Below are 19,411 nucleotides of genomic sequence, written 5' to 3'. Positions count from 1 at the left end.
TGTGTGTTTGTGGGGGTGTGGGTTTGCTCCTGGTAAATGGTGCAGCTGACAGGACCCTTCAGGAAGGTTTTGGGTCAGGTGATTTGGCAGAGGGAAGGAGCTGCTGAGAATCTGTGCAGTGGGAGCAGGGCAAGAACGAGAACAGGTGATGTGATGGGAGTTGGGAGGAGGAAATGGAAAGGAGTAAGCCCAGCAGGGGAATTTCACATGAATGGAGCAAGGCCCTGGAAGTCTCTGAGTCCAGTAGAAGTTGTCCATGTGTGTTTTGTTATTCTATATAATACCAGGAAAGGACATGTTGCTGTCACAGGGCACCATGGTTTAGGTTTGGCCATCAAACAGATTTGACAAGATACTCTGTTTTGTTTGCAGTTTAGCTGATGTGTTTCACCTCCCTAGGAGTTCCTTTGAGGAATTCTGAAAGCCAAGAACTGAGCCAGGCCCCTTGAGCTCATCTCACAGCTGCCCCTTGGGGTGCTGTGGGAGGTGGGAGGTGTTCACTCGAGGGACAGAAGCTGGTTTATGGATGCACATGGGAATTTTGGGGTTGTTACTGTCTCTGCCAAAGGGTTTTTGTGGCACAAACTCCTCCTGCTCTCCTTTCAGAATCACTGGAGAGGTTGCTCTAAAACGTGGGGGGTTTCTCAGCCAAATGTTTCTCGTTAGGCATTGCCTGAGATTTTGACTTCACTGTTTCTTTGAGACATACAAAGCATTTTTTTTTCTCCTACAAAGCTGGGTTTATAATACTACAAAGCATTTTTTTTCTCCTACAGAGCTGGGTTTATAATATTACAAAGCATTTTTTTTTCTCCTAAAGAGCTGGGTTTATGATATTACACTTCCTTCAGAGTCAGCTGTCCCTGTCTTGTGGTTTCACTCATCATTTCTTGCACCTTTCCCTGTTTCCATGGTGTAGCAGTGCAGTTGTGTGACCATGCAGAGCAAACCTCCTGACTTACCAAGAGCCAGGGGCACCTGCTGGGTGTCTCCTGGTGGGAATGTTGTCCCCAGCAGTGACAGTGGTGTTTGTCTTTGCAGGAGGCCCTGAGCAACATGGATGACTATGACAAAACCTGCCTGGAGTCGGCGCTGCTCGGGGTGTGCAACATTGTCCAGCAGGAGTGGGGGGCAGCAATTCCATGCCAGGTACTCCTGATCTCCCTGTCCTTGGAATGCAGAGCATGCTTAGCTATCCCTGGCAGGGGGATGGGAACTGGGTGGGCTTTAAAGTCCCTTCCAGCCCAAGCCATTCCACAATTCTGTGATTCTATCCCTGTAAGCTGCATTAGAAATGTAGGTGTGACTTGAAAACGTTGAGTCCTCTCAGACATGCCAGTGCTACAAACCCACCAGAGTCAGTGTTTTGGATAGATCTGGAGTATGAACAGAGGAGGATGAAGTACTTCTGTGGCTCAGTGAGCTGGGAAGTGTCTCAAGCAAACCTCCTTAAGGAGAAAAGGGTAGAGGTTTGTAGGTCAGGCAGTACTTCCTAATCCAACAGGGGTAAAGGGCACTTGGGAAAAGCAAACATTCAAAGCAAAGAACTAGGAAGGTGTGAAAACCAAGCAGAGATTAAACCTCAACAATTTGGTCTCCCATTTGTGTCAGGGCTCGTTGTCCTGGGACTGCAGGTGGTGGGGTGATGAAAGGCAGTGGGGAATGTGCTGTGCAGGGTCTTGGGCTGGTGGAAAACATCCCTGGTGACCAAAGTTCAGATGGAGCTGAGGGGACTGCAGAGAGAGAGGCTGAGGACGAAGAGAGACTACAGATCTGGATGTAGCAAATACACATTGAGTTTGGATTGGATTGGATTTTCCTCACCTCTCAGCCAGAAACCTTGCCTGCTGTTGCTGTGCAGTGTTGAAGGAGCAGCTCTTTTACTGCTCCAGGTATCAGCTGAGTGTAAATAATCCCATTATTCAGTGTTAGTGCAGGTGTCCACAAGGGGTGACTGTGGTGTGAAAAGTGTGTGATTTTGCTTCAGTAGTTCTACTGCAAAATGTGAGCATACTGCAGCTGTGTTTGCAAAGAATTAAGATAGTTAATGCTCCTTTTTTATGGTTTCTGGGGCTTGTAGTGGAGGTTGAGTGGCCCTCCAGATTCTGCAGAAGAAATGGGCTTCATCTTCCATCTGGAAACAAACCTGGAATCCTTAGAATCCTAGAATAGAATCATGGAATCAGTTGGGTTGGAAGAGACCTCTGAGATCATCAAGTCCAGCCCTTGATCCAACCCCACTTTGATCACTAGATCATGGCACTGGCAGCCCAGCAGGCTGCTGTAGTCATGTACACTTAAAAAGGAATTTTATGGAATTTCAGTCTTAGTGCACTTACCTATTGACAAGAAAATGCATGTTTGGGTCCTGTCTTCAATTCGTGTTTTCTGGAGGTTTTACTCGCGGTTCCTCTCTCGTCCCCGGGGAGGAAATGTGGGGTGGGGTGGGGTGGCAGTGTGAGCGGGGCTTTTCCATGCAGGAGTGTCCCTGAGTGTCCCTGAGTGTCCCTGTGCCCGCAGGTGGTGCTGGTCACCGACGGCTGCCTGGGCATCGGTCGCGGCTCACTGCGCCACTCGCTGGCCACGCACTCGCAGCGCGGCGACAGCAACCGCTTCCCGCTGCCCTTCCCGTTCCCGTCCAAGCTCTACGTCATGTGCATGGCCAACCTGGAGGAGGTGATGTCTGCGGCACGGCCCTTCCTCTCCGCTGGGTGGGGGAACTGATGGTGTTGTCCAAACTAACCACAAAACATCTGTCAGTGTTGTCGTGCTTGAGGTTCACTTGGTGTTCTGGTGCTTTGTGTTACTGGTTGGCTCAAATGTGGCTTCCAAAAAGTTTATTTTTGCACTGTTTTTATCTACTACTACTGCATTATTATAATAATCCTTATAAATTGTGGCAGTTCCTCCCTGGGGAATATTCTGCAATTTGAATTTCCCTGTTATTACGGCATTAATTACATTGGGGTAATTACTCTTGGGGGTTTTCTTAACCCACAGTTAAATTCTTGGATAAGTGAATTCTGTCACAGAGATGCTCAGCTCTTAAGGTACAACAGCTTTGTGGGGAAATGTGACAGAGCAGGACTCCAAGGCTCCAAGCCAGTGTTCCAAACAGCTCCCCTTGGTTTTGAAGGAAAGGTCTTGGTTTTCTCTCTCTTACTTTTCTCTTTCCCTTGCAAATCTCAATACCAGCTTTAAAAATCTTTGCAGGAGTTGGGATTCTGCTGAATAAACAGTGCTTAAAAGGAAGCCTGTTTGACTCAGGCTCCTCAGGAAAGGTTTTTTTAATAGCATTGCTTTTGATTTGACACAAATATTCTCGTGTCCATCACGAAAGGATTTTCTGCTTAGGCATCAAATAGATGTCTCAGCTTCAAGGTCTCTGTCAAGGATGATCTTTTTCATTAAACTGATGGATTGGAGCATTGTCTACATATCAGAATAACTGGGAAAATGTATCAAATAAATCTTCTATTTATGATAAGTAATAAGAGAACATTTCCTGGGAGACCAAGAATGTTGCTTTATTTGGAAAGCAGTGAGATAACAAAAAACCATGAGGGCATCCAATCAGCTGCTTTTTGCTGTGCTGTTCTGAAATCATACTGATTCATAAATAAGAGTAAAAAGAACATTCAACAAAAACATTTCCCTTTATTTTTTCTCAGCTTCAAAGCACAGATTCCTTGGACTGCCTGGAACGGCTCATTGATTTAAACAACGGGGAGGGGCAGATTTTCACCATTGATGGCCCCCTGTGCCTGAAGAATGTGCAGTCCATGTTTGGGTTAGTAGATAATAGGCCTTTGGGAAGGTTCCCAGTTTGTATCTCTAAAGGAAAACAAACATAATATGAAATCTGGTGATAGGAGATGTTCTAATTATGCTTTTTCCTTTTATTTCATGATCTTGTTACATGTATTTTCATTTTGACCTTCACTGCTTAAGGTCAATATTTATTTTAATTATTTAGTAACCAAACCATAGCACTTCTTAGCTTGGCAGACAGAAGTCAGTAATTTCCACAATTAATGTTCATTTGCCATCAGTGTCATAACGTGCTGCTTTGTTTCATAATTTAGCAAGACTGGAACTACTGAATTAACTAGTTCAGAGGGGTTTGGGGCCCAAGTGGGTGTGCTTCAGACCAGCTGTTCTCCTCTGGTGTGCCCTGTGTTTCCCTTGGTACCTGCTGTGTTCCAGGAAGCTGATAGACCTGGCTTACACACCATTCCACGCCGTTCTCAAGTGTGGCCACCTGGCATCTGATGTGCAAGTGTTCCCCAGACCTGAGCCCTTCATCATAGATGAGGAGATAGACCCCATTCCTAAAGCAATTAATACAGGTAACGAATCTGTGATTGCCTTTTTGCTTAAATCCATTTGATTTCTGCCTTTTCACCACCACCTGTGTGGTTCTTGTTTCATCCACGTTTTCTCTGCAATGGTCAGTCACTGAGTGTAATTTTTCGGTGTGTGGGGACAAGAACATCATCCTCTTTGATCCACGTGTGCCCGGGGTAGGGCAGAGGCACCTCCAGAGCTCAGGGTGCCAGTTTTGAGAGGCTGGGATACAGCCACAGGCTGCTTTCCATGAATATCCTCCTAACCTTCTTGGAGGAGAGGAGATGTGTTGTAAAGGGGCTGCATTTTTCATTAGAGTTCCCTTTATCAGGAAGAATTTTCAGGATCAGGTGAGACAAACCAGCATCTTTGTGGAGGTTTCTTTGAGGAATTCATGAGAGGTGGAGTCAGGAGGAACTGATGAAGCAGCATGAGATTTAGGTTGTCTGTCATGCTGGCACTTCTTGCCAATAATAAATTATTTTTAAAAACCACTGTGCAAAGAAAAGCCTTTCTCAGCCCTGCCATCAGTGTGCACTGCTCCCCTGAGCAGCAGGTGTTTGTTTCCTCTCCTTTGGCCTTTATGAAACAGCAGTGGGTTGTGTACAGTAAAAATCAATGTACACAATTCTCTTTGTCAGGCAGCACAACTTGAGGGCAGCACTATCTGTGTGATGGGAGTTGTTTTTATCTTAAAAAGTCATGGTATTCTGTATGAATGTTTGTATCTTATTAACATTTAGGGAGGTTTGGGTTCTCTGTGCTACCTCATTCCTTCAGAAAACACAGAAGGGTAAGAAGTGGTGATGTTGAATTGCCACAATACAGTTCAGCTGTTTTCAAATCTGACTTAAACCTGTTGTCTCCCCGCAGATCTAGAAATTGTTGGGTTTGTAGACATAGCTGACATTTCCAGCCCTCCAGTCTTGTCCAGGCACTTGGTACTGCCCATTGCACTGAACAGAGGTGAGCAGGTTTGGTTTCTGTCAGCAAGAACTGCTTCAAGCTCCCCTTGTAGTGTCTGTGCTGGTTTAGTCTAAAAGCACAGATTTTGTGTTTTATCAAAATGCCAGATGTCATGTTTGTGAGGTTACATTAAAATTAAGACCTTGAGCACAAGCTTTCTTTTTGTGTTCTTTGGAAAGTTCATGCAGGGATCAGGGTCCTTAAAGCATTGTTGTTAATAGAACATGCTGAACTTAGAGCTAAAAATTAAAATGAGCCAAGAAATATGTGGTGCAAGATGAATATTTAATGCCTGTGAGTACAAAGCAGTGGAATATTTATGTATCATTATTGTGCCACTTTGCCCAAGCACTTCATTTAGCAGCTGTTTGTTTGTTCTACAAAAGTATTAATTAACTCTTGCATAACAGACAGTAAGGGGCAGTGTCATGGAAGGGGAACGAGTGTGTTTGAATTGATTCTTGTGTTTTCTCTTTGCTTTTTTGCTTCCCCAGAAGGGGATGAGGTGGGACCTGGGATCACAGATGACACCGAGGATGAGAATTCAGCTAATCAGATTGCTGGGAAAATCCCCAACTTCTGTGTTTTATTGCATGGCAGCCTCAAAGTGGAAGGCATGGTGGCTGTCGTCCAGTTGGGGTATGGAGCTGGATGTCTGCCTGAAAAATCTCTTACTTTGCTCATTTATGCTTTATTTATAAATGGTGCTTATTTATATCTGTGTTCTGTGCAGAACTCTGCACTGCCAGACAAAGCTGTGGATTTTTAATCACAGATCTGTTTCTGCCAGCACCAGTTGCAAACACTGAGCCCCCACACAGTGGGAGGGAGGCAAACTCTAGGCAGAGGGGTGGAAGATTTTCAGCCTTTGGGGATTTGCTCTTTTCCATAGGCCAGAGTGGTATGGAATGCTTTATTCACAAGCTGATAGCAAGAAGAAATCCAACCTCATGATGTCTCTCTTTGAGCCTGGTCCTGAGCCCCTGCCATGGCTGGGGAAGATGGCACAGCTGGGGCCCATTTCAGGTACTGCCACACTGCTCTGAGCACTCCTGCACATTCAGTGTTGTGTGCATGGTCCTGCCAACCCTTAGTTGTTGTGCCTTTATTCTCTTTTTTCCTCCCAGATGCAAAAGAAAACCCCTATGGGGAGGATGACAATAAGAGCCCTTTCCCCCTGCAGCCCAAGAACAAGCGCAGCTACGCCCAGAACGTCACAGTCTGGATCAAACCAAGTGGCCTCCAGGTAAAGGGATGAGGCTGTGATGCTTCACTTGGAGCAGCAGTTGCCATCTTAGCAGGAGTGTGGAGTCTGTGTGTGTCTTGACTGTTTGATGTAATTGCTTTATTGCTTTTCTTTCATTTTTATAAGCACTGCCTCTTTACAATGTCATGATTAAAATGCAATCAGAAGGCATAGCTTGTTTAATGGAAGCTCTGTCTCCAGTGTAGCATCTGGCTTGGTTGATTGGATTTAGTATAATTACCATTTATGTTTCAGCCTTTGTGAGCTGCAGTCCTGTCAATGGCCAGGATAATTTATCAATAAAGAGTTGAGGGGTTTTTCTGCAGCTTCCCCCAGCAGTTGCCAAGATTATTGTAATTTTTTTTCCTCTTTTCTGCAGACAGATGTACAGAAGATCTTGAGAAATGCAAGAAAACTCCCTGAAAAAACTCAGACCTTCTATAAAGTGAGTAACATTGCAGGCTGGCCCAAGTCTGAACCATGCATTGAACAGAGGAACACTGTCTGTGTCTGTGGGTGTTCTGTGCAGGCCTGTGGGGTTGTAAAAGTGCAGGTGTTCTGTAAAGGAGACAGCCTGGGTCATTTTGTAGCCTGGGTCATTTTACAGCCTGGTTAAGGTGCAACAAGGGGGTCTGGTTTCCCTGCCACCACATTTTCTGGCAGGGTGGCACAGACATGTCATACTTACAGATGTCCCTCATGACTCTGCTGCTTCCATGGTGAACTTCTTTACAGATTTTATGCTGTTGTCCAGGCAGAGATAAACTGAGGGATCAAAAGAAACAGGAGCACAGGTGTCACTCTGAGTCTGACAGTGTCTTCTGCATTTTTATCTACAGCTGAAGCAGGGAAAGACAAAATTCCAGGCACATCTGGCCACGTCACAGTAATCCATAACTAGACTGTAGCTGGAAATAATTGTCCCTCTTGCAGGTTTTGTGCTGAAGCAGTTTAGTATTGTAGCCCCCAGAGACTCCAAGATGAATGCCCTGCCTAAGTGCACACGAGCACTGCTCAGTTTATAGTGAGGACAAATCAATGTATCAGTGTTTGGACACTGGTCAAAGGCAGCAGTCAGTCAGTCAGTCAGTCAGAGGAGCCTCAGCTGGAGCCCTGCAAGGCACAGACAGAGCAGGCAGGTGCAACAGCTGCATGCACAAAAGGGAGAAGAGGGGATTTTTAGGAAGGGCTCAAGGGCAAACCAGCTGTTCAGTTGTGCCACTGTGATCATCCTCAGCCCTGGGGCACTTTTTGCCTCCTGAACAGCCAGGCAGTTTCCAGCAGCTGAACTGAATAACATGAATAACTTCAGTTTAAAACAAGAGAACCCACGTTTCGTGTCAAGGCTGGAGCCGCTTCCCAGGGGCGTCTGTCTGTGTTGGCAGGAGCTGAACCGGCTGCGGAAGGCAGCGCTGGCCTTCGGGTTCCTGGAGCTGCTGAAGGGCGTGGCAGACATGCTGGAGAGGGAGTGCACCCTCCTGCCCGACACGGCACACCCCGACGCCGCCTTCCAGCTCACGCACGCCGCGCAGCAGCTGAAGGTGGCCAGCACCGGCGCCTCCGAGTACGCCGCCTACGACCACAACATCGCCCCGCTGCACACAGACTTCTCCAGCAGCAGCACCACCGACAGGATGTGAGCTCGCCCTCCTGGGGGCTCCTCTGAACTCAGGCTGGAGTGGTGCTGACTTTCTTGTCCTGTCTGGGATGTTGTGTCAGTGCTCTCTAAACAAACGTACTTAGGTCGTGGTGGCTTCAGAGCTGGAAACTGTGGTGAGTGTCCGAAAGCCAGTTATGGTGTTGGATGATGGGTGGAAGTTATTCAGGATGTGAAGAGAGGACAAAAAATGCCCTTGGCTTTTGGCCTCCCCACAGTGAGGTTACTGCATAACTGAACTCGCTGGTAAGAGCACCTAAAAGGCAGCTACTACACTTGATACTCCAACTGGTCAGTCCAAAGAAAGTGCGTGAGAAGCAAGACCAGAGACAGCTGATTTCAAGGGTTGGCTCTTATTTTATGCCCAACTCTACAGCCTGCACTGCCAGCGTGGGTGTTACCACCTGCACTGCAGTGCTTGTCTTGTGAAAGTAACTTAATCTTGGGAAATGTGTTTTTTATTTGCGTAATATTAATAAATAGGAATTCTTCTTGAAAGTTTAAGTTGGATTTGTTCCATTTTCACAGCAGCCAGGCCCTATGGCCTAAAACATTGACCAGGTGAAGGCTCAGCTCCCAGCTATTTATCACACATTAAAACACCAAATTATACAAGTTCTCATGGGCAGGGAAAGAACAACTGAAGTAAAGCAAAAGTTGGTTGTAAATCTTTATTAATAGAAACACATTCTTTCTGAAGGACTAAAATTCAGTAGTGTAGGATCCATGACAGCCTGCACTAAGTACCACAGTTTCACTGATGAATACATACAGATTTCATAACAGAAGTTTCAATGCCCAGCGGAGAAATTAAAGTATGAAAGTGATCCTTGCTGTTCTGCTGCTCAGCTCATTCAATCCTCTGACATACCTCAAACACAAGTACAGTGTGTGCTCAGTGAAATATTGTGTAAGTAGTGCTCAGCTCTCCTGAGTAATCAGCTGTGCTCTCCCTTGAGCAGGAGTATCCCCAAAGAGAAGCTGGATCACACCTCTTGTGGAGAGAACACAGTTTGGGAAGTGCAGTGTGGAGCTTGAACTGGTTCTCTGTTACTCTCAACACTCCTTCCTTTCCTTTACAGTAACAATCACTGGGTCCATACCACAAACATTATGCTGTTTGTTACTTTTTGTATAGAAAATAATCTTCTGGAGGATTCCTATTGTTTTACAGTAGAAAAAGACAAATAGGAACATGGCACTAAGCTAACCTGGACTGCTGGCATTGCTCTGCAGTGCCCTGGGGCAGTGGCAGTTGGGAAACAAGCTGTTCAAAGCCCAGTGCAGTTTGGAGTAAACTTTCTGTGCAATTCTGAACAGGATTAAGGAGGCCAGAGGGATGTGGGATGAGCTGTGGGAGGCTGGGGCAAAGGGCACCCTGAAATAAAGTCAGCTGTGAAACCAGGGCTTGCAGGTGAGACAGCAGATGAACTGCAATGTGTGGGGGGAGCTCCTCTTGTGCTCTGCTGCTGTTTAAAGCAAGCAGAGAGAACAGGGTCCTTCAAACCCTGTGTGGGATCTCCCTGACTGAGATTTGATAAGTGCTATATAAATAATACAGTTTATTTGAGCCCTGCTCCATCCCACCAGGGCCACTCAGACCACACTCACCAACCTCTCTGCTCCAGCCCTAAGTGGAAGTAGAAAAGCAATTTTGGTGCCTTGCTCAGGGCCATAAATCCAGGAGCCACAGCCCTGCAAGGATCCATCAGGGGAGCCCCATCTCCCTCAGCAGTTCCACATTCCCCTTTGCAGGGGTGGGATGGAGTTCTTTGGGGTTCACACACCAGGAGAAATTGTACCTACATTTCCTTATTTTGTTCTGTTTCAGTGCTTGCTTTGCCAACCAGGAAAGCGTTTCTGCCTCAGAGTGGCAGCTCCCTGTGCCTGATGACTGGATAGGATGTGTTGCTACAGGAATACAGGTCCACACAGCACTCTGTTCTCTTAAGGCTGAACTAGAAACAGACTAAGTGATAGCATTTAAATCAGCATTAGCTACTTCCAGTTTTAATTGTGCAGCATCACTTTGCTGCAGAAGGAAAGGGGGAGTTGCTGAGCAAGTTTACCCCAGTGGCTGATAAACCCCCAAGCACTGCCCATCCACAGGGGTGTCACTGTGCCCCTCCTGCCATCAGGATGCACCCCAGGCACAGCACAGGCCAGCTAAGGGCATATCCCAACCCCAGAGCCCTGTCTGCATGCAATATTGAAAGAGCAAGTCTCCATTTAAAAGATAAACACTATTTCTATTTAGTGCTGCTCCACTGATTATAAGCATATCATATGCAGATAACAGGATTTCTTTCTAATATGCTGGTTGACAGGATATAAGTTTAAATGTGCAATGGTAAATGCCATGCATAGATGCTGGAAAGGGAACAAAATCCAGAATATGGGAATGTCACTATGAAAACATGAAATCTAGCGTGGTCATTTCATTTTACAAAATTCTTTACATTACAGAGGGTAAAACCATAGGAATAAGAGGCTTATCTTGTCATCAGGTGAGATAAGAAAGCAGTGCAGTCCTCCTTCACTTCATCTTTCTCTTCTTTGGTCCAAGGTGCTGTTTCCTTTGCTTGTAGAGGTGACGGCAGTTTACAAATACCCCTGGAAAAGAACCAAGTGTGTAGGTAGGACATCATTGCATCTTTTTCATCCTACTTTGCTGTACCAGCTCTAAAAAAACAATACCAGAAACCAACCAACCAACCCACCACAGAGAAATAAATCATTTCAGGGGGTGTGTGGCACTGAGAGCAAAGGCAAGTGTTTTCTTGCTGGGTGAGTTGCTGCACAGGCTGTTTGGTTTGGCTGCCCAGGAGGGTGGTTTGGCACCTTTGAAAAGTTGTGACACCCACTGTGCAGAGCTGTGGAGGAGGAAACAGGTATTTCAGAGTGCAACTCGGTTTAAGCAACATCTCTGAAAGAGAGACATATGTGAGAGTGCAGTTTGAAATCCTGGGTGAGATTGTGGTGAGCTGTGCATGCCCAGGGTGTGCCTACAACAAAGTTAAACTGTGTTTAAAAGTGTAACACCAGAAACCAAGTACGTATCCAGCACCTTCCTTCTTTAAATACACTATTTAAAGAGCCTTCTGTATTGTTTCCTGGAAAAACATGACTTCATATTACATTTGTGATTATACTGCAATGTTTAACCAAATTGCTTTCATTTGAAATTATATTTAGATTTCCACTAAATCATTCCAAAGCTCAAATACCACATAAAAGTTGAAACTAAATACACTAAGGTTATAAATACATATAAAAATTATTCTTGTAACCCAAGTTAATGCTGCTAATTTGCTACCAAGGTCTCCTTCTTGGAGGGCTAATCAGTTCCCCTCCATCACTGACAAATTTACATGAACAAGCCACAAGGATGATGTTTAACCTCAAGCAATTTTGTGTTGCTGTGGTCCCCAAGATGCAGGAATTTAATTTTCTTTGAAAAATCTACTTATTCAGAGGGAACTGGCCTTTATATTTCAATACTGAGAAACACAACGAAATCCTTACCTAAAAACAAGGCTATAAGATACAACTGAAGCACAAATGGGAACTGGATCGTGACATTCAGTGGATTGGGCAATCCCAGACTAAATTTCCCTGTTTCACTGAAGATTGGGATGGACTGGACGATACAGACAGCTGAAAGCAAAGGTCACCAGCATTATCAAACCCAGATAAAACACACAGTTACCCAGCCCACACCAACTATTTCAGGACATTCCCTTCTTCTTTGCTGTCTCTCATTAATTACACCAATTTTAAGGCTGTTTAACATGGAGCATGGTGGGAAGCAGCTGGCTGAGGCAGTGCAGCACTGAACCTGCCTGGTGAGACACTGTCTCACACCCAGCTGCAGCCCCAGGGCTGTGCCAGCAGGATTTACCATCCAGAAATACCCACAGCAATGAAACAGGCACAGTCCCTCCCCTGCTGGGCGTTGGGCAATGCCCAAACCTCCTCCTGGCTCCCACACACGGGTCCTGACAGATGCAACTACAACAATCAGCCCCTGCCTGTCCTCTGCAATGACAAGACAATGTCCAGATCTGTGAGCTGGTGTCAGCCCAGCACATGCAGTGATTCAGTATCAAAGACAAAATGTTTATATTTGGTTCCCCTCAAAGCAAATCTATTTATCTGCTGTTCTATTTTATTATTTTAAAGTCTAGCAGCCAAAAAAAACACTGAGTTATTTGCCCAGCTTTGAATTCATTACTTATGAAACTGTCTTTTTTGGACATACCTTCTGACAAGCCCCCTAAGGGGTAGAGAGGGATCCAGACAGTGTAACGGAGCCAGGTTAGTGGTTTCCACTCAATTCCCATGCAAGAAAGCATGTAATAGGGATACCTACAGCCAGTGTGGGAACAAACAGGCATGGTTTAAAATGCTGCAGGTACTCTTGTGTCTGCACACTGTGTGGTCAACACAATTCCCACCTGGCAGGAGAATATTCCAGGTGCTGTTGCTGTGGGTGGCGATGGACACACAGTGGAGTGGCAGTTCACAGAACTCATGCTATTATTGTGACCACATGGATGGAGGTAACGGCCTGGCTGCCTGATAAACCTTTCAAGATACTTCTTGTCAAAGAGAACACCTCATCTAACAGTGGATAAGAAGAAAAAAAGAACCGGGGCAGTGTCAGAGACTCCAGCCCTGTCCCAGCTTTGGGCAGATGGAACCTCCTAGGAAGGCTGTGACAATCCACAACTCAAGGAGCTTTCACCCTCTGGGGCCACTGCACTAATGCCACTCTTCCAAAAGGTATAAAGATAAAATCTTTCCCAGAAAGTTCTTGGGAACCACCACAGTGCTTTGTGCAAACCTGCTAAGGGACAGATCCCACCAACCTGAACAGCTCAGTGATACTCCAGAAGTAAAATATGAAGAACACCACAGGTTTGCTCTGCATTTCCTCCAAACTTCCAAGGATAACAAACAAAACGAAATTTCTTCCAAATATCTGTTTAAGAAAAACAAATTAAGCAACAGTCACACTTCACCAACAGAAAGGGCAAGTCCTTCTGTCAAAAGCACACAAGAAATCTGCTCTTCACACATCTGAGCACACAACTGGCTCTGGAGCTGAGCTGTGCCCTGTTGCTCACGAGGGGGCATCCTGAATCTGGGTACAGTCCAAGGGGCCCAGCCTGAAATCATCCATCCTCATTTTTATGCACAAGCACCACAACCAGGATAAAAAAGGGCACTGACACCAAATCAAAATCATGTATTTTTCATCAGCTTCTTCCTTTTGCTGTCCTGCACTCCTGGAGCTTCTTGGGAAGAAGGGAGCCTACACAGCCAAGGCTCTGGAATAATAAATCCTCCAGTCCAGTGCCAATGAGGCTGTGGGACTCATTTTAGGAGTCTCAAACTTGTGAAAAATAAACATTTACTTTAAATGTAAGAGCAAGAAGAATTTTAAAATATTACCTGCAGAACAGTAGGTATCAGAGGTGCTCTGACCAGTCCTATCAGTGAATTCATGATCTCCATTAATGCCAGGGTCTCACAGAAATACATCATATCAGAAATAGTGTGAAATGTGTCATAGAAGGAATCTGCAAGACACAGAAAACGAGCCATTTTAGAGAACAAATGAATTTCCATGCTCAGGAAGCTGGTGCAGCAGCACAGGCTGTGAACCAGGATTTGAGTTGTATCTGGAGAAAACATGATGCATAATTATGTAACTTCTGTATAGGCCTTATCCTGAACTCACAGCAGGTGGGCCAGAAATGCTGCTCAAGTGCTCCATTTCACACACAGAAGGATCATGAGCTATTTCAGTAACAACTCTACCAAAAAAGCAATAGTGCTGTACCTCAACAGAATGGACTGTTCTTGCTTCAAAACCAAAATATTCTGCCCAGATCATTTTCAAAAACACCAACACTAGCTGAGTTCTTTAGCAGTGATCCTGGCAGAGCACAAATACCACCCATCAGAGAACACAGCTGTGATTTACAAGAGGCCACTATTTTCTTCCCCTTGACACTGTGATGGCCTTTGAGAGGCTTTTGTTGTGCTCTGGTGATGTGCTCATGGTCTTGTTCCTAAATATGTCTCCCTTTGGATTTTGCTATTTAGAAAGTCTTAAAAACAACACTAAAAACCAACCCAAAACTCCCAGGGTAAATAAAAGTACTTTTTACTTTTACTTGCCTTTTCCTAAGATGAACAGTCGTACTGTCATGTTCACAAAAATCCAGGAGAATCCCAAAAACTGTACAAGATTATACATGACCAGGTATCCCTTCTTCAGGTGTTTGAAAGCTAAAATCAGTAATAAACACATCAGGTGAGCAGAGCACAAAGGGAACACTTCTGCAGCCCAGGCTGACAGTAAAGCTTACAAGGAAAAGGTTGTTGTGTGCACTGGGGGCTCTGCCTGCTTCTACCTCCTGATGGGACTCAGTTTTTGCTGGTCAGATTCTTCACATTCCTTAGAAACTGCAGCCCATTTTTATGAAATTTCTAATAGCTCACAATTCAAAGATCTCCCTCCAAGACACACCAACCCACTCCAAACTGCTCCTTAAGAGGTTCACATCTGAGAGTGACAAACTGTCTAAACCCCACTTTACCCACCACAAAGGTCTCAGAGTGACAAACTGTCTAAACCCCACTTTACCCACCACAAAGGTCTCAGAGTGACAAACTGTCTAAACCCCACTCTACCCATCACAAAGACACAGTTACTTACGATCTTTTGGGACTCTGGATTCTATTTTCATTTTGTTAATCTTTTCTTCTTCCTTAAGATGAAGGATAAGGTTTTAAAGGCTGTTACTGTAATTAGCCAGTGATTTGTTAACTGCACTACTGCAGAGCTAGTTCAAAACTCAGCTAAGCAGCCAGTTGCTGGAAGGTGTAAATTTTCACTGGCAAAAAAAGAGCACATTAATCATCCAGAAATTATGGTACTGTAAAAGCCAGAGGGTGTTAATCCATGAGCCTGCCTTCAGCGTGTTTTGTTCTAGTAATTAGATGCTTTTGCTGAAGAGGCCTCCATTTTCTGTAATAATTTTCAGTTATTACTGTGCCGTTTCTTATATCACCCACCAGCAACCTGAAAGGCACTGAGAACACCCAGCCCAGGCTCTCTGCCTGCCCTTCCCCACTGCTCCTGGCACTGCAATGCCCCTCTCTGCTCCAAGCTAAGCCCATGGCTGGGCGGGGAACAGGGCAGTGTTTGTTGTAAAAGGGATTTGCAGGAATGTGGTCTGCTCAAGTCCCTTCCAATCCAGTCCTGCACCTCCCCACTGCAGCAAGCTGCTCAGCTGGGAATGCACCAGCAGGGCCAGTCCAGTGGCTCAGGGAAGCCTTAGAAATCCTGCTTCCAGACAAGTAATGCCTCTGGGCTCCCCATGGCACAGGGATATGATCCTGCTCTGGGTCAGGACCCTGAGCAAGGTAAGGAGCCAGCACAAGGCCACCAGTTCTGATTGCAGCCAGAAATCTGCCTATTTCCGAATTCCTGCTTACAGCTGGAACAGTGCAACCAATTCCCCATGGATCTGCAGGAAATGCTCCCCTTTGTAACTGGCAGCACAAGCCACACATGCCCACAGCACTGACCTTCTCCTTCAGCTCCATTTCTGCATCCGACTCATCCAACCAGCGGTCGAAGTCGGGAGCCAGGAACAGCGGGCGCTTCTCCTGCTTGGTCAGCCTCTCCCACCAGTTACTCTCCTTCTTCTGCACAGTGATGTTCAGCTGCCTTTGGGTCATCCTGCATACAGGCTGAGGGCAGAAGTCCCAGGAAATGAGCTCTGAGATGGAGTTGATACCCAAGTGCTCCCTGCCAAGGAGGCAGGGATGGCACAAACTGCTGCAGCACAAGCATCTCCGTCTGCCAGCCATGGCATGGAAGCAAAGGGCCCCTCACACAGCTGAAGGCTGAAGCTGTGATTTACAGCTGCTGTGCCTTGTCCTTGCCTATCAGAGGCTCCATCTCACTGCTGGCCAGCCTGGCACCAGCCAGAGGAACTCATGGTGCACGTCAAATCTAAAGGAGGAAACCTTGGCCTGCAATAATTCCTGGTCCCAACCATCTGCAGCTCCACAGAACTCAGTCTGTTCTCCCCCAGTCCCTCCACAGTGACTCAGTGACAGCTTTTGGAAGGAGGCTGCTCTGCAGAGGCAAGGACTTGCCTTGCAGGCCTGGCTCACAGCACAGCTCGTGCGTGCCAGCACAGGGGACAGGCACAGGCAGTGACAGGCATCTCTCCCATACTGGGGGCCAGGCAGGTGACAAAGTGGGGACCAGGCCCTGGAACCAGGAGCTGTTCCCTGTCTGACACTCCACACCTGGCAGCAGCCACACCTTGGGAATTTGTTCCAGCATGTCCTCCCTGGCTGGAGCAGCAAAGGTGAACGGTGGCCCCAGGTCTGACTGCAAATATCCCCATCTCAGCCAGGAACAAGCAGCACAAATCCTGCCCAGGTAGCACAGCCTCGAGGTGTCCTTTTCCCCTGACAGCTCTGGGAGGGAAGGACAGACCTCACAGCCACCCCTAAGGCAGAGGGACGGCTCTTCCAGCTGAGCTCTCTCCTTCCAGACTGCAACAGGAATTAGGGAAACATTTCTGCAACAGGGCCACAATGTATCACAACCTAAGAAATCTGCACCAGCCAGAAACAGGAGTTCTCATGACTCTCTTCCTTTGACAAGCTGCAAAAGCAGCCATAAAACATGACACTGCCACTTTGCAGCCCAGCATTCCCCTGCTCCCCAGTCAAGGCTGCATTAGACAACACATTGCCAGATCCTCCCATTATCTGCCTGCTTTAAATTCTTTAAAAAACTTAGAATTGCTGTTTAACAAGTGAGGCCCTGTGTCTGTTAAAGCTGCCCCACGGAAGCACCAGCTCCACTGAGGTGATTGGCATTAAGACAGGAATGTGGCCAAGCACTGGGATGGAAGTCTGGCACAGACAACTTGTAGTTTGCAGCAGTTATGGAGTCACCAGGAAAATCTAAAATGCATATTTATAATCTCAACACAGAGCAATTTTCCTTTCAAGAGTTTGAATAATAAAAATACCTACCTTAGGCTCCACTGGCTCCAGGAACTCGATCTCAAACTCGTAGATGTTGTCCCCTTTGGCACCATGACCCTGAGCTAAAAGACAAGAATTAAGTCAGTGTGAAGGTGCCAGCCAGTTCCACACCCCCCACCTGCACAGGATGCTTTGTGCACAGAAACATTGAGCAGTTATTCACAGCACTTCCCCTGCCTTGCGGGAGACTAACAGGGAAGACACCAAAATGTGGCTGGAGGGGCAGAGCAGGAGTCAGCAGCTAAAGGTGCTCTAAGTCTGCACCTCTGGAAAAGGGTCCTCACTGCAGGAAGGCAGTGTGAGATTCCCTAAAAAAGGGGCTCAAAAGGCTGTTCATGGCTCACTCAAATCCATCTGAAATGGGGGACCAACCTCTGCACTGATGAAGGAGCACCCAGGGAGGCAGTGCCTGCTGGGTCCCCAGGAGTGATACAGGGAGTCCCTCCCAAGGGCAGAAGGGCACATCCATTTTTCATTTCCCACACAAGTCCTGACCCTGGAAGGGCTCCAAACACCCTGCCCACTGTGTTTGATCCCCACCCTTCCACACCGAAAACTGATCCCAAAGGAACACGATGTGGAGCACCCTCCTATCAAATGGCCCAGCTGCGGCACACCGGGCAGGCAGCAGCTCCCACAGGGGGATCTTAAGGAAATCCAGCAGAAATAAAGGAGGAAAACCCCATAAAAACAGCAACATGCCAACCAGCCTGCTGGAATGTGCAGCTGCCCAGCTGCCCATAAACCAACTCCTTAGGGCGAGACCTGCTTTACCTTCCAAATGGATCACTAGTTCCTGATGGGGAGGCTCGATAACAGTTGCACACAAGGTCTTTGTGCAAGGGAAAACTCCTGTGAGCTGTGTCCAGGGTTTGGCTGACCCAGGATAGGGAGGACACACGGAAATTCCACTGGGATTTAAATATGGGGACGTTGGGGTTTTCTTGTGAGATAAGACAGGGCGTGCTGTGGTTCCCAGGGCTGGAACACAGAGGGCTGTGGGTGGGAACCCCACAAACCCAAACATGCCCATCAGGGTGGCTCCTGGCACCGCTGGGGAGCGGGCAGCCCCTGGTAGGGTCACCCCACAGCAGGCAGGGGGCAGGCTGAGCCCCCCCAGAGGAAACCCCTACCTCTGAAGTGCAGGACATTGTCGGTGATGGTGATGTCCGGGTTCTGTGGGGGGAGAACACGTATTGGCAGCTCACACACCACCACAGCACTGCCCCGACCCCCACACCCTGCCGAGGGTCCCCCGCGCTGCCCGTGGGCAGGGGCAGCCCTCGAGGGGCCGCAGGTGAGTGCCCAAGGTGTCCCCAGGTTAGTCCCCCCTCGCAGGTGACCCCCCGGGTGTCCCTCACATGTCTCCCCCCGCGCACAGGTAAGTCCCTCCCGGGTGTCCCCATGCGCGTCCTCCCAACAGGTGCCCCCAGGTGAGTCTCCCCCCTCGCAGGTGTTCCCCTCGGGTGCCCCTGTGTGTGCGTCCTGGTGCTCGCAGGTGTCCCGCCCGTGTCTCCCCGCAGGTGTGTCGCCGGGAGGTGTTCCCCCGGTGTCCCCTCCGTGTCGCCCACAGGTGTCCCCCCTCAGTGTTCCTCCCACAGGCATCCTTCTGGTGTCCCTCCCGTGTCCCTCCGCAGGTGTCCCCCGCAGGTGTCCCCCGCAAGTGTCCCCCCGGTGTCCCTCCCGCAGGTGTCCCTCCCGTGTCCCCCCGGTGTCCCCCGCAGCTGCCCCCCCGCAGGTGTCCCCGCTGTCCCCGTACCCGCACGTCGCTGAGCTCCACGCGCAGGAAGAGCAGTCGGTGCCGCTGTGCCCAGTGCACGTGCGGCCTCAGGCTGGGCCCCGCCATGTCCGCACCGCCCGGCCTGGGGGGCCCCGCGCGCCTGCGCACTGCGCGCCGCGCCGGCCGGGCCGCTGCGCATGCGCGGGGGGGGGCGGCTCAGAGCCCTCAGTGCCCTTGGAAGCCTCAGAGCCCTCAGAACTCTGAGAGTCTTCAGAAGCCTCAGAACCCTCACAGCCCTCGCACCGCCGTCAGAGCCTCAGAACCCTCAGAGCCCTCAACTCTCACAGAGCCCTCAACTCTCACAGAGCCCTCAGAACCCTCAGAG

At 47.9% G+C, this 19,411-nt stretch overlaps 2 protein-coding genes across 4 annotated transcripts in view; one reads left to right on the top strand and one right to left on the bottom strand.

The window, feature by feature from the left end:
* INTS14 (integrator complex subunit 14) overlaps positions 1 to 11,314 on the top strand; it is a 29,210-nt gene extending 17,896 nt beyond the window's left edge. For 2 of the 3 annotated variants that reach the window (XM_071568917.1, XM_071568916.1), the window contains 10 exons: positions 1,042 to 1,149; positions 2,521 to 2,676; positions 3,672 to 3,790; positions 4,207 to 4,349; positions 5,221 to 5,313; positions 5,808 to 5,952; positions 6,206 to 6,339; positions 6,441 to 6,559; positions 6,939 to 7,004; positions 7,945 to 11,314. In XM_071568917.1, coding sequence (XP_071425018.1) covers positions 1,042 to 1,149; positions 2,521 to 2,676; positions 3,672 to 3,790; positions 4,207 to 4,349; positions 5,221 to 5,313; positions 5,808 to 5,952; positions 6,206 to 6,339; positions 6,441 to 6,559; positions 6,939 to 7,004; positions 7,945 to 8,199 — 1,338 coding nt within the window. In that variant the 3' untranslated portion in view covers positions 8,200 to 11,314. Of the gene's footprint in view, positions 1 to 1,041; positions 1,150 to 2,520; positions 2,712 to 3,671; positions 3,791 to 4,206; positions 4,350 to 5,220; positions 5,314 to 5,807; positions 5,953 to 6,205; positions 6,340 to 6,440; positions 6,560 to 6,938; positions 7,005 to 7,944 lie in introns of those variants that run through there. The other variant, XM_071568918.1, reaches the window with a different exon arrangement.
* On the bottom strand, positions 8,874 to 19,192 carry HACD3 (3-hydroxyacyl-CoA dehydratase 3). Its single transcript, XM_071568919.1, has 11 exons — positions 19,066 to 19,192; positions 18,440 to 18,482; positions 17,295 to 17,368; positions 15,822 to 15,986; positions 14,947 to 14,998; positions 14,406 to 14,516; positions 13,674 to 13,801; positions 13,088 to 13,200; positions 12,478 to 12,584; positions 11,742 to 11,873; positions 8,874 to 10,829 (listed from the first exon to the last, which is right to left on the bottom strand). The coding sequence occupies exons 1-11, from the start codon at positions 19,150 to 19,152 to the stop codon at positions 10,753 to 10,755; spliced, it is 1,089 nt and encodes a 362-aa protein (XP_071425020.1). The 5' UTR covers positions 19,153 to 19,192; the 3' UTR covers positions 8,874 to 10,752.
* Between the last annotated feature and the right edge of the window lie 219 nt (positions 19,193 to 19,411).

Source organism: Pithys albifrons, chromosome 13 (assembly GCF_047495875.1).
Source record: "Pithys albifrons albifrons isolate INPA30051 chromosome 13, PitAlb_v1, whole genome shotgun sequence".
Taxonomy (NCBI): Eukaryota; Metazoa; Chordata; class Aves; order Passeriformes; family Thamnophilidae; genus Pithys; species Pithys albifrons.
Note: the sequence above shows the minus strand (reverse complement) of the source record. Positions and strands in the feature narration are given on the sequence as shown.